Source organism: Heterodontus francisci, chromosome 15, assembly GCF_036365525.1.
Source record: "Heterodontus francisci isolate sHetFra1 chromosome 15, sHetFra1.hap1, whole genome shotgun sequence".
Lineage (NCBI taxonomy): Eukaryota > Metazoa > Chordata > Chondrichthyes > Heterodontiformes > Heterodontidae > Heterodontus > Heterodontus francisci.
In genome coordinates this window covers 41627681-41642656 of record NC_090385.1, presented here as the reverse complement: position 1 = coordinate 41642656, position 14976 = coordinate 41627681, and the positions used below count along the sequence as shown (strand labels likewise).

Sequence of the window (14976 nt, the reverse complement as noted above, 5' to 3'; positions counted from 1 at the left end):
GATTACTCTAGGTCAAGTCGGCATAAGGAGGGAGGAAGTGTTGGGTATTCTAAAAGGCATTAAGGTGGACAAGTCCCCAGGTCCGGATGGGATCTATCCCAGGTTACTGAGGGAAGCGAGAGAGGAAATAGCTGGGGCCTTAACAGATATCTTTGCAGCATCCTTAAACACGGGTGAGGTCCCGGAGGACTGGAGAATTGCTAATATTGTCCCCTTGTATAAGAAGGGTAGCAGGGATAATCCAGGTAATTATAGACCGGTGAGCCTGACGTCAGTGGTAGGGAAGCTGCTGGAGAAGATACTGAGGGATAGGATCTATTCCCATTTGGAAGAAAATGGGCTTATCAGTGATAGGCAACATGGTTTTTTGCAGGGAAGGTCATGTCTTACCAACTTAATAGAATTCTTTGAGGAAGTGACAAAGTTGATTGATGAGGGAAGGGCTGTAGATGTCATATACATGGACTTCAGTAAGGCGTTTGATAAGGTTCCCCATGGTAGGCTGATGGAGAAAGTGAAGGCGCATGGGGTCCAAGGTGTACTAGCTAGATGGATAAAGAACTGGCTGGGCAACAGGTGACAGAGAGTAGCAGTGGAAGGGAGTTTCTCAAAATAGAGACGTGTGACCAGTGGTGTTCCACAGGGATCCGTGCTGGGACCACTGTTGTTTGTGATATACATAAATGATTTGGAGGAAAGTATAGGTGATCTGATTAGCAAGTTTGCAGACGACACTAAGATTGGTGGAGTAGCAGATAGTGAAGGGGACTGTCAGAGAATACAGCAGAATATAGATAGACTGGAGAGTTGGGCAGAGAAATGGCAGATGGAGTTCAATCAGGGCAAATGCAAGGTGATGCATTTTGGAAGATCCAATTCAAGAGTGAACTATGCAGTAAATGGAAAAGTCCTGGGGAAAATTGATGTACAGAGAGATTTGGGTGTTCAGGTCCATTGCTCCCTGAAGGTGGCAACGCAGGTCAATAGAGTGGTCAAGAAGGCATACGGCATGCTTTCCTTCATCGGACGGGGTATTGAGTACAAGAGTTGGCAGGTCATGTTACAGTTGTATAGGACTTTGGTTCGGCCACATTTGGAATACTGCGTGCAGTTCTGGTTGCCACATTACCAAAAGGATGTGGATGCTTTGGAAAGGGTGCAGAGGAGGTTCACCAGGGTGTTGCCTGGTATGGAGGGCGCTAGCTATGAAGAGAGGTTGAGTAGATTACGATTATTTTCATTAGAAAGACAGAGGTTGAGGGGGGACCTGATTGAGGTGTACAAAATCATGAGAGGTATAAACAGGTTGGATAGCAAGAGGCTTTTTCCCAGAGTGGGGGATTCAATTACTAGGGGTCACGAGTTCAAAGTGAAAGGGGAAAAGTTTAGGGGGGATATGCGTGGAAAGTTCTTTACGCAGAGGGTGGTGGGTGCCTGGAACGCGTTGCCAGCGGAGGTGGTAGACGCGGGCACGAAAGCGTCTTTTAAGATGTATCTAGACAGATACATGAATGGGCAGGAAGTAAAGAGATACAGACCCTTAGAAAATAGGCGTCATGTTCAGATAGAGGATCTGGATCGGCGCAGGCTTGGAGGGCCGAAGGGCCTGTTCCTGTGCTGTAATTTTCTTTGTTCTTTGTAGGAACTCCATTCCCTTATCCCGTTTATCTACTCGCTTCTGTCCAATAAATGTCAGGGTAGTTGAAATTCCCCAAGATTATTATTCCATGTTTTTTACTCAACCCCCTAATTTGTCTGCATATTTCTTCTTCCACCTACCTTCTACTATTAAATCATCAGTAGACTACACCTATTAGTGTGACTGATCCTTTATTATCTTTTATCTCTATCCATTTAGATTCTATTTTTGTCTTGTTGATAGCTGCGCCCCTTTTCTCAACTACCATTCTGCTATTCCTAATAAGTATAGCTACTCCACCTCCCCGTTTCCTTCTCTATCTTTTCTATCTTTCTATCGTACTATCTTAACAAGACACTTAGGAAAAGGGAGGAGGAGAGCCACCTTTCACTTGCCAAGATTTCACATTTAACTGATATAATACAATGCTGCAAATTATGTTAACACTTCTATTTTCTTAAAACAGAAAAATAAACTTGTCAGTTACTTCTCAAAAGACGACATTGCCCTTTTTAATGTCTTCCTTTTTTTGATGGGGTAGAAGGAAAAGTTATTAACGTAATAATTGTCAGCACTATCCTTCACCTGGCTCAGAGGCAAGGCTTTCTGACTTCTCTGTGGATTTTTCACTTTCTCTGGATGAGCTCTTCCATTTCGGAATACGGGTACTGCTAGAGGCAGCCATTTTCCCTTTGTCACTGGTCTCTGGAATCTGGTAGATGGGTGCCCCTTTATAGCGAGTGGCCACAATCTTCCTTGGTTTTGGCATATCCAAGGCCTTCTCACTCATCGGCCATGCTACAGTAGAGACTGTGGCAAGTCCTTGACCTGAAACAAAAAAATTGATACTCATTTAACAGGAAGCTATTTTCCAACCTAACCTTCTTAGGTCACAGAATGTACAATAAATTCATTGCAATTTCATTTTCAATACTGAAATATACACAAGTTGTCTGATTTAAGAAGACTAACAATTGGATAGATACCACAGCTGAATTGAATTCTGCTTAAAATGGAGAGGTATGTCTCTCCTGTCGGCAATTTCAAGAAAGTGTTTGAGGAAACCTAAATACAATGCCAAGTTGTCAAGTGTTTCCAGCATGAAACTGAGCATAACAATGAGAGAAAATGGGAAAAAGAGGTATAAAAATGGGAAAAAGTATTGGGGTAAAATTCAAAGTCTCACTATTGTGTAATTTTTTGGGAGACGGAGTGAAACCAATATTTTCTGTACTTCAACTCAATAAGTCAACTTCATCTTGCGGGACAAAGGAGAAAGTGAAGCCATTCCCTTTCCCTCCACAGCCTCAGCTCACCACAGATAGCTATGCTTTCAGTCACCTAGTTCCCATTCTAGAATTAAATCCCCAAACCCCTCTGCCCTCTGTCCATCTTCTCCTTAAAACCCACTTTGACCATCTCTCTTCCCATTTGCCCCTTGATTGGCTTTGTGCCCATTTTCATCTCTGAAGTACCTTGGTACTTTTTATTGCAATCAAGGTGTTATATAAGTTCAAGCCATGACTAATATTTCATCTAAAGGTCTGGGAATGCTCATTACAGTTTTCTCCCCTATATGGAGTTCTTTTACCTCGATGTTCACAGGCAACAAAGATTTCAGTTTGCCATCAATGGTAAATTGTAGCACAAGGTATATTTTCCCTAGTGGTAGAGACAGATTCCTCAAGGCTACTATTTTTTGCCCCATTAACCACATTGTTGCACTACTAATGGCAGAGGGTACAGCAAATATACCATATAGGGAGAGGAAAGTCAGCCACAACGACAACTTTCCCCAAGAAACAGGATATCCTTCTGTTCAATTACCGCTCCAGTATATTGTGCATGATATTCATATCACCTTCAGCCACGTGCTTCTAGCTCACACTGTCAATGACACAGCTTCTTTCACTGGATATGGAATACACTCTGGGTTGAATTCTACCAGCTTACCGCCGATCTCAGAATTTAAATATCTCTCAGTGGTGAGCTTCAAAGATGGCAGGGCACACGTGCAGGATTTACTCCATGGAGCCGCCTCAATATGATACGCGGCGGCTCATTTACATGGATGGGGCAGACTGTGCCCCACACCGAATGACGCAGGAGGGGGCGGGTGATCCATCCCCAGCAATGGCATCTGGTGCCACTGTGCAGGCGCCGGTGCCATTTTTAAAGGATTTCCAGCCCTAACATTGAATTACAATATTTAAAGGAATCGGCACATTAAAATTTATTGAACAATGAAAGAAATGTTTTCATCCCCTCTCCCAGTGCCTCCCAAATCCATTTACTTCATTCCTTGCCCTTTCACTCCCCAAAAAACTTACCTTAAGTACCTGACCTTCACCCCCCACAAAGTTCAGTAACTTTTACCTTCAACCCCTTCCCACCATCCCCACCACCAATCGGAATTGTTTTCCCCACTCCCCCCGCCCCCCGCTCCTGCACTGAAATAATTTCCATGCTCTCCCCTCCCCACTAGTATCCCGAATTGGATCTCCGAACGGTGATCCAACAGCGCAGGAGTGACGTCCACCGCCACCAATATGGCAATGGAACGGATGGTGGGAGCGCATAAATATTTAATTCAATCATTTTCCTACATTTAAATATTTAAATTTCAGCCCCATCGCTGAGTGGTGGGGGGTGGGGGGACCGCCACTAGGCCTCACTGCCACCAGCATTATGAGGTGGGGTCTTCCTGACGTCGAGGCCCATGGCCAGCCTCTCCCGGAGCCATTTTCCGGGCCGCCACAACCCCTGCCGTCGGAGGGCCAGTAACATTCAGGCCAGTCTCACTACACTAAATATACTGGAGACTAAGGTAGGTTCAAATTCATGCCTAGAGTTCAAACAAGTTACGAGAAGCTCAAATAGTGTCTGAAACCAGTTTAAATATATAACCAGTTTGTTCTTTTCCTTCCCTGTATTAAAGAGACAAGGAACCTCCTTCCCAGATTCAGTAAATGCTGCTGTGTAACCAACAGGTACATAGAAGTAACCTGGGATGATCAGTGTTTGGAAGGCCACATTGCGGAATTCTGACATTTATAATTTCCTTTCCTGTTAAATGCTAAAGGAGGTGACCGAGGCCGTTGTGGGAAGACAAGGCAATAGAAAAGTCTTGACAGTTTCATACTGATAAAGGAAGCTAATAAAGGTCACCCTGAAAGAAAATACAACTGCATACCCCCATTACAATAGAGGAAACATTTGAAAGTAGAGGGGCAAATTACTCAAGGTTCCCCACGGGCTTAAAGAGATAAGATGGAACTGTGATATTTATGGCCCCTCTAAATTTTGATTAACTTTGTGCTTAATAAGGCATGAGAGACCAGCACTAGGGATCAGAACACCTTCAGTACTCTTGGGTTTGATGTTTGAGTGAATATAGAGATATTTCCATTTCCCACACCAGCTATATCTTGTGGCTCATATTGGGAAGGTCAGTTAACATTGCCATTTTTCTATTTCCATTTCAATTGTTTTAAAAGAAGCATACACATTTATTAAACCAAGTGCTGATGACCTTGAAAATTCGAACTGGGAAGAGAGTTACTTAACCAGTGTCAGGGCACTGGATTAATAGTGAAGTTATTGTCATTGACAAACTGCTGAATGGAAAGAACTGCTGACCCCAAAAATGAGGAGGCTGTAATAACATAAGGAGATAGTCAGTAGTGGGCTGGGAGAAAGTGCAAGAAAATTGGATAAACACGTTTTCAGCTGAGGTAATAGATTGGTTAAGCATTTTAGATCAACTGCAATCTTCTGTATTGATGTTAAGCCAGGCCCTTCACTTGCTCAGCCTCAGTAACTGCTGCCAGTTAGCTTCCCCATACATCACCAATTAGGTCATTTTCAACAACTTTTGTTTTTAACCATGATGTTACCATGATGCAATGCAAGACCCTCTTGATCTATTCTATGGCTAGATTGTTGGAAATTTGGAGACAGAGGCAGGTAGATGTTTTAACATGTGTTGAATCATTGTGTATTGAGCTTCTCTCAGAAAGTCTAACCAGGCGCTTTGAAAAAAAGTGTTTGAATTGTGTACAAACACACACACACACATAAACACACACACACGGCCGGATTTTGTTCCCAGCCCGATGTCGGGTTTCATGGCCGGGGGGGGGGGGGGGGGGGGGTGGGGGCCGGAGATTCGGAGTGGCAGCGGCTGCCACGGAACCCGACACCGGAATTGTTGGGCCAAATCTTCCCAGCAGCGGGGAATCTCTGTGATGGCTCCTCTGCCACTCTGTGACGGGACCCTGGTTTAAATATTTAAAATACATATCTGCATACATTACCATCTCATCCACCGCGATCTTCACTTCCATTCCTGATCTTCAGTGTGATGTGTGGCAATCAAGAGCCTTCGCTTTCCAGTCCAGGAGAAGCTGGCGCCACCGAGGAGGAAACGGGGTCACCGCTGTATTCTGAGCATAGATTGGGGGGGGGGGGTGGGATGGGGTCAACTCTGCATTGTATGTAAGGATAAGGGGGGGGAAGGGGTCAACTCTGCATACTCTGCATTATTTTGATCTATTTGCAAGGCTGGCAGCCTTTTAAAAATGGTGCCAGCACCTGCTCCGGCATCAGGTGACGCCATGAACGGCATCACCAATACCGCCCCGCCACATGATTGTGCGGGGGGTGGGGGGGGGGGGGGGCGGGCGGCCGCCGCCAATATGTTAAGTGGCTAACCGCCATGTTATCGCGGTAGCACAGCTCCCATGCGGGGAGGCCACCAGACAACAAAATCCAGCCCAATGAATGTGGATTGAGTACTCGTCATTTGTCCCCACATTGAATAATGTCAACAAAAATCATCTTCTGGATATTCAGATGAGAAGAAATATTTCAGGATCACAAACTCACCATTCAAATTACTGTGCTCAGACTCTTCTGGAGCTTTCTGCGTTTCCTCTGTAAATTCTAAATGACTCTGCCCTCTTGGAATCAGAGTGCTGCCATCAGTGAGGACAGTTTTTTGGTCTCTAATTTCAGCTGCCTGGTAGGCTTGTGTCCTATCGCAGTGGTTGCCTGAAACATTGTCTTGTTTTGTCAGGTCTGGAGCCTGTTCACAAGTAAGGGACTCTGCACTGGAGACTGCTGGAATTCTCTGGCGACCTGTAACAGAGACTATATTAACTCAATCCAACTAGTAGTTGCTTCACAATACTGTCTCAGCGATTCCCAGTAGAGGGCAATATTATTTCAAATACAAAAACAAAATTAAATCAGTATGCTTTAAGTGGCAATAAAATAACAGTTTTTATTTTAAAACTTCAAAACAGAATTCTCTTGCAAAATCAGACAGATATCAAGATCATCTTTGGCTTAGGGTCCATTTTCAATATAAGCAAAACAGATCAGAATTTAACTACGTATTCTCACTGAGATTCTGTAGAACCCAAATTAATAAGCTCTCTCCTGAGGGGTAATAATAGCAAAACCAGAAATATCTGCAACTATGTATGACTTAATTTTCTCCTTACACCTCAGGTCAAGGTATAGAAGGGGGAGGATGATGTGGAAAGAGAGGAGTATGTTATATATAAATCCCCTCCACCCCAAGTTCATTTATCACATAGATGTGTACACCTCAACTGCCGATATAAAATCAATATTGAGCATCTGTTAGACCCAAAAGACTGCACCATATGGTGAAAGGTTTTAAGATTGCTCCAGTTTTGAGAATGTTTCAAGCGATATTATACTTCCGCTCTTGAAAGGCATCAGAATCATGAAGGTTTACTATCAATACTCTCAAATCTGACAAATAGCAGTTATTTTTAAACTAATTTTTGCCAGCAAAGGGGAATTTTAACCCCCCAAAATGGGCAATAGGTGGGCTAAAAATAAAAAAAATCCTGTAACCCCATGCTCCTGCTGCCATTTCTACGGTGGTGGATTGTGTGTCGTGTCTGTGGCTTGCATGAGACACGGGACACCTCATTATAACATGTAAATTAGACTCCAATAGTGCAGTTAAGAGCCTAATTTAAATTTAACGGTGCAGGGCGGGTTAGCCATGGCTCGGGAAATGCAAAAGACGAAAAGAGATTGTAGCAGCCAATCAAGCAGGCAAGTGCTTTTTAAAGCACTGCCTGTGGGCCAGGAGGAGCAAGCATGCTACCCCACTGACCCATCAAAGAAATTATCTGCGATTAGCTGACCCCATTCCAAATATCTGCCGGCCCCTCCTCCCTCCCGATTGCTGTCCGACCCCCACTCCCAACCTCCCCACCGATCCCCAACTGTAGCCTTTAACTGCTGCCTCTCCTGCCCGTCAACCAGCCAGCCTGTCAATTTCTCCAGCTGTCGGGTGGAAATGGAGTCAAATAATGATAATTAGGTCCTGCCATTAAGTGAGACACGGCCTCTGCATTCCTGGTATTTCAAGGATTCTCACCATCACATTCGCCCCCACCCCCACCCCAAAATCCATGCTCTCATGCTCCCTTCCTGTGGGAGGGCCTGTGTTTATATAAGGAAGAGCGCTTAGGAACATTTAGTGAGCTTGATTTTGCAATGTGCAACTTCTTCAGGCAACTGGGCTCAATCACTCCACTCTCCTTTCATTTCAATTAAGGAAGACAATGGAAAAAATACTTCCCTTGATATAAAAAGTATATTTTTTAAGATTAAGCAGAATTGGACAGATACCAAGCCCACCTGTGGCTTAGTATCCACTTCTGTCTGATGATGCTTCCATGATGCTCTTTGTGACAAGGGTAGAATTCTTGTCTTAGTAAGTCTATGTATATAAATTTAGATTTTAAAATACCAACGGTTTAAAGTGGAGCGGATTCTTCACTAAATACAAACTGGAGGACCAGATGTGCCTTGTCTGAAACAACCAATGTTGTTGTTTGTACTTCCCATCCTCAGAATGTTTATTTCATTCATGGTTAAAATATAGAGCCATCAGCAGACTGGATAATTTTTGTTGCGGAAGTGCAGAAAGCCACCGGAAAGCCATTATCCCATTGTTTACTAAGTTGAGAAGACTTTAGTTTCAGGTTCAAGCATTTTCTGAGGTCAAGCAAAGTAAATATCCATCATACTAAAACAGATTCTAATGTTGTAATAGTTTTCGATGATCATGAAGTTATGTAAAAGGTTGCATGTAGAATTCCACAAGCAATTCTTGGGTATTTACCACCAGATTTTTGAGAGTCCCCTAGTTGGGGGTAAATAATGGGATCTTGCAATTCAGGCATCCTTATTTTATATATTGTACATTACTGACAATGTAGTGTTCTACATTATTGTGCCCACATATGTGAATCATTTATTTGTAAATCTGGACATTGTGAGTAAGCAGGCATGCAAGCATAAATCCATGATTGACTTTGTTAAACAAATTTTATTCCAAAATTTAATAGTAAGACACGCAACAACCCAATCCAAACCACCACATTCCCCTCATCACAAATCACATCTTGGCCTCTCCCCTATTGTTCTGATTTCTTCTCCTCCTTCAAGCGCCTTACCTTGGTCCACCACTCATTGTTTCAGCTCTCTTTCCTGTCCTTTAAAATAATTGTTCTCCACCACTCCACAAGCCCCATCTCAAGATTCACCCAAAAATATCATCCCTCCTTTCATTTGCATTTTGACAATTTTAAATGTTATCTGTAAGCATATTGGTGTTTTAGTTGTGTCACATTATCACTTTTACAGTCTAAAACTAATCAGTTAAATGCAGCCTCATGTGTGGAACTTCACATGCTGATGAATCGCCACAACTCAAATCATCACAGCTGAGCTTCACTGTCACAGGTCAAGGTCATACCATGCAAAATGTCCCAGGCTGTTTATATGCCTAGTTCTAAAGGGATGCAACAAAGGGGTGTAAGAATGTAAGTATACAAATATAGCCCACTCAAATCATCAGATACTTTTAAAGCAGTACATTCTTACTTTTCTAAATTATTTGTTAGTTAATTCATTGCTAAATAATTAAATTTTTATCAAGTTCAAAACAATTGAATTATCAATAGACTGTGCCACCATTTAGAAATTATGGAACATCTCAATAGAACATGCTTCTCCTTTATCTACTTACCATTTAACTGGCCCTGTTCTAAGATATTGGCATTTGGTGCTGTTGGCTCCCCAGTTCTGCACAAGTTTCCTGAAGTACCCATAGGATTAATTCTTCTTGGAATTCGAGAAACACTGGAAGTGTATCTCATTTGCAAGTCAGTGGATATGTCAGAACCTGTGGGAGTCTGGTAGGTTTGTGGATGGTGAATATCTATACTTTTGGCTTGTTTCTGCCAATCTGAATCTGGCTCAGATATTGGAGAGGATACATTTTGTCCTGCATGGTCTCTTTGCTGTCCTGCAACATACACCAGTTAAAAAAACTTAGGAGAGCTCTTAGAATTAAGGATTTATATCCATGTATCAGGAGACCTCACTGTGGTCAAAAATAGACCACGCACAGATTAGTAGAAAAGATTACTTCTTCTTTCCTTAATCCATCTGCATTAAAAGGAGTCTCCAATCTGGTCATCATGGAACAACCTTCACCTGAGGAGGAACAGAGGAACTTAGGAACACAAGTAGGCCAGACAACCCCTGTAGCCTGTTCCACCATTCAATCAGATCATCGCTGATCTGTACCTCAAATCCAGTCACCACTTTTGATCCATATCCCATGATACTCTAACCTAACCATATTCTATTGATCTCAGTCTTATCAGAAGGGAAAAATTGGGAGGAGGTGAAAAATGAAAGAAAACCAAACACACATGAAACATTCCGAGTGTTTTTTTTTGAGAGGAGAAGCAAAAAGAATCCAGAACAGAAGGTAAATATTTGCTCTTAATGAGGGAAGGAGGAGGAATCACCAAGGCATCTTCAGCCACTCTCGCACATTGTTTATTGGTTAAAGTCTCATTGCTAGAATCCTTGGAGGTGGTTACTGGCTCATCTCATTAGCCATAGATTTCTGCATTGTCTGAGTACAATGAAAGGTCATTGAGCTGAAATGTTAACTCTGTTTCTCTCTCCACAGATGCTGCCTGACTTGAGTATTTCCAGTATTTTCTCTTTTTATTTCAGATTTTGAGCACCTGCAGTAGTTTAGTCTTGTCAAAATATTTGCTGTGTAGTTTAGTCCAGCCATCACAGGGTGCTTTATTATAGCAATTTGTGTTCATATTCCAAGTTTCAAAGACAGAACTTTAACTATTGGCTGGTGTTTTGCATTCCACATTTGCACGCCAAAGTCTATTGATCTGTAAACTGAGACCCGTGCAGGAAAGGATTACAAGAGCTACTCTTCCACTTAAATTCAGAAAATTTAACAGCACCTGCCTTCAAGTACAGAATGGTCATGGAAATGCCCACCTGCATTTAGGATTAGACAGCTAGTTCGAGCACTGAGATCTGAGGATGCTCTCAAAGGGATTTTCTGAAAAAGATTTTCTACTGGCATTAAGAAAGAGGATTTATATGTTTGCAAATTGTCTTTAAGACTTAATGCTGGGGGAGTAAAATGTTTTTCTTTTTATATTAAATACCATGGGAGTGGAATATATTCACTGCCTCAGGTGGTTCTTTGCATTCACAATAGTAACCTGATCATCCATCATAATGCCTTCCTCTTACAATTGAAAAAGTTTTTAAAATCCAAATTTGGCATCAGCAGGCTAATCAAAATGCTATTTTTTGGTTTTCTCTCCTACGTAAACACCCACAAAATTTGGGTCTTGGCTCTAAGCTTTACCAACTTGAAAAAGGCACAGTCATTAGGCTGAATTTTCCCAGTCCCATGGAGATGGGTTTAAGGTGGGATGCCGGGAAAGCAGTAGGAATGCGTCAGGACGACTCCCTGACACTGTCCCACCTCCGGGCAATTTTCCCAGCGGTGGGCTGCCACGAGAATCGCAGCCTGCACCATGGAGGCAGACGGGCAATGAAGCCACTTAAGACCCCAATCAAGGGCCATTATTCCCCCAGCATTGCAATTGACCTGACTTGGCATGGGTCCCCCGCTGTGTCGGGAACCCAGAACACTGCGAGGCAGCCTCTTGTCAGGAGTTCATCAGGCCATGGGTGACAGAATTAATTAGTAGCATTAGGGGCTGCAATGCTCACAGTGGTCCAGGAGTGGCCACAGGCACTCTTCTAGACAGACAACCCACCACCCTGTGCGACCACTCACAGTATTTTGTCATCTTTCTCACCACTGAAGAGGGAGGCCTTTGTGAATGCCTCCATTTTGAGACACCCCTAGGTCTTCCTCAGAGCTCACCTTGCCCGGTGGGGCTGCCGCCTGGACATTGCTGCAGGCCCTCCTAATGGGCCTCCTGCTTCCTTGGTCCCATACTTAACTGGACCATAAACGCAGGGACAGCCAATTAGGAGGCTGCTCATGTCAAGTTGCTCCAGCAGGCATGTTGAGGCCATGCATGGGCTCAGGACTCACATATGGGCCTGACATCAGAGTTCCCAATACCCACAGGAAATTTCAGCCCATTGTTTCAAGAATACTGTGAGATGGTGGGAGAGTGGAGGAGAAAGTCACATCCTTGAAGTTCAAGTACAGATCGCTATGACTGGCTGTTCAAGCACATGTCCATGTGAAGGTAATCTTACCGCTGCAAAAATTCTTGTGCTTCCAATCCAGGACGGTAATTACGTGGATTAAGAGAGTGACACATACAGCCTCATTAGTTACCTATGGCTGCACCGTTAAAGTATTCAGCTAAGCAAAGACCATATAGCTTTAACTCTAGCATATACCTAAAAAACTTGGATCCAAAAGGAATCCAATTCTCAAATGCCTGGGTAAGCAACAATACTGTGTTTATGTAAATGTAGCTATAAGGGCTTGATCCAATATTATACTCATCTTACAATGCCAAGTAAAGCAGTACACCATTGGATTTGAATTCTATCTGCATTAACAATGCATTTAATGGGAATCTACAAAGCACCTGAGGGAGAAAGGAACAGAAGGAAATAAAGAGGAGTGAGAGGAGGCTGTTGTGGAGCACAAACACCAGTATAGACCAGTTGACCAAATGGCCTGTTTCTGTGCTTAATATTCTATGTATTTCCACATGCAATGGTTTGTGCAGCTGGTGCACTTCCCCATTGTAAATGGACCAATTAATTAGGATGTCATTCAATCCCATACCAACATTGCTAATTACCCTTTTCAGGCTTTTGTAGAGCAACTCCCACAGAGCTTGCTTCATCACTGCTGCTTTCCCAAGGCTCATATAGTGACTTCCTCTGTAGTACAAGGAGAGAACAAGAGTTAAATTTACAGGGTAAATATAATCAAAATCTCAACTAGGACATTATTAGCCGTACAACTGCTGCCAAAATAAGTAATGGACAAGAAAAGGTCACTTCACCTATGAAACCCATTCCCTCCAAAGACCACGTACACATGTTATCCGATTCAACCACACTACCTTCCTCCAATGCCTCTAAAGCAGAAAGCCGAAAAGCAATATTAGGAAAAGAAATCTACAATGGGGAGTCTACAATGATTAAGGTCCCAGGATTCTCAAAGGCTGCAGTGGAGATTATGCTGGCACAGAAATGGGTTAGACGACAAAGACTTTTTGGCGCGCATGAAATCATGTCCCAGAAAAGGAAGCACAGCCAGTCTGGAGCGAGGTGACACCAGCAGTCAATGCCAACTATACCACTGCAAAGCTATTCAGTACTGGAAAGGTTTTAACAACCTTGCCCGGTTAGCCAAGGTAAGTGAAGGCACGAGTGCCTGGATTGATGCTGAGATACTGCTGATAGCAGGACTCATTTTCACACCATCCAAGACCACAATGTCTGAAATGAAGTGAATGCGACGCTTAGTAGGGACAAATGGCCCCCATCATCGGCCAGAAGAGTACACCCTCCTCTCCTACCATTCAACTGTCCTATATCAAGTTTCTTGCAATGCTTGAGTGAGAAAGGAAAAGACTGTTCGATTGCCTGTACCAGACAGCATGTTCACAAGGGAATGTCTGTAGACACCTGAGTGAGACATTATACGGATTAGTCTGTAGCATACCTAAATCTTTGTGTTCTTTCAAAAGGAGAAACATGGACACAACCAGAAAGGAAATTCCAGGCTTTAGCATTTTCTAATTCCGTACTTCATGTTCTTATATAATCTGCACTATACCTGACCTGAGAGCTGAGTGTTCTTGAAGTGGATATTGAGTGCAAAGATAAAATGGTAAGATCCAATTGCCTGCAATGCATTCTATTGCATATGGGCATGTGTTTTAAATATAACAAAAAATTACAGTACAGGTTTATTCCAAAATCCTAAGTAACTTCAATTTCTTCCCCACTTTTAACTCAGACACTGTGATGCAATAGAAGGTAGCGCCATTGGTTGTGAGCAACAATCTCAGAAGTGAGACTTTTGGGTAATTGCTTGAACAGCTTCAAGACTTTAAAGAGGAGGACTTGCCTGGTGGTATGGCCGGACACGTGGCAGATGAAATTTAATACAGAGACGTGTAAAGTGCTGAAATGAAAGTGTGAAGTAAGTTTATGATAAGGTTAGAAAGAATTAGTTTTTTTGAATGATTAGCATGCTGTTAATGATTGGTGCTGTAGAATACACACTGCATACAGAAGCATGAGAGGGCCTAAATTATAACTGAAGCTTTTATTTTTTAAAAACATAGACATGATTATAAAAAGGACTCAAGACAGAAGATGGAGAAGTATTGGTATTCTGAACAGCCGTTTGATTTACCCATAAAAGTAACAGGTAAAAATACACCCCCTGGGTGATGGGATGATGGTATGGTATAACTGGTCCTGTATTTTTGACTAGGTAGAGTGGGTGAGGAGTGAAGAGAAGGCACTGAAAATCCGCTGGAGTTCCCTCTCTATCAGCAACCCTATCCAGAAAGTGAATGTATGGATGATGTTGAGCAAGGACAGAATCAGCACATTTGGAATGCTTCCCCTTTTCTCGCCCCCACATACCCACTGAAAAAAAGGCACACAGAGAAAAGCAGTCATTGTGCCAAGGCACCAGAAAGTTGCTAACATATAATAAATACATATCTTGAGAGGAGGCTAGAAATTGGAAAAGAAATTCAAGAAAGATCAAAATGAAACTAATACAGCAGTAACCAGGGGCTGGATTTTGTTGAGCTCCCGACATCAGGCTCCGTGGCGGGGGTTGGGGGGGGGGGGGGGTGGGGGGATGGTTGGGAGGGGTGCCAAAAGATCGCAGCGGCAGCTGCCCACCATGGAGACCGAAGCCGGGATTGCCAGGCCCGATCTTCCAGGCAGCAGCAAGGCTCCGTGGTGGCCCACTCCCCACT

General features: G+C 43.1%; 1 protein-coding gene across 4 annotated transcripts in view; it reads right to left on the bottom strand.

Moving 5' to 3' along the window:
* LOC137377613 (synaptotagmin-like protein 2) overlaps positions 1-14976 on the bottom strand; it is a 143092-nt gene that overhangs the window by 69902 nt on the left and 58214 nt on the right. For 3 of the 4 annotated variants that reach the window (XM_068047438.1, XM_068047441.1, XM_068047439.1), the window contains exons 6-9: positions 12826-12907; positions 9723-10001; positions 6527-6778; positions 2225-2467 (exon numbers count right to left, since the gene is read on the bottom strand). In XM_068047438.1, the coding sequence (XP_067903539.1) occupies positions 2225-2467; positions 6527-6778; positions 9723-10001; positions 12826-12907 (856 nt within the window). The remainder of the gene's footprint in view (positions 1-2224; positions 2468-6526; positions 6779-9722; positions 10002-12825; positions 12908-14976) is intronic. The other variant, XM_068047440.1, reaches the window with a different exon arrangement.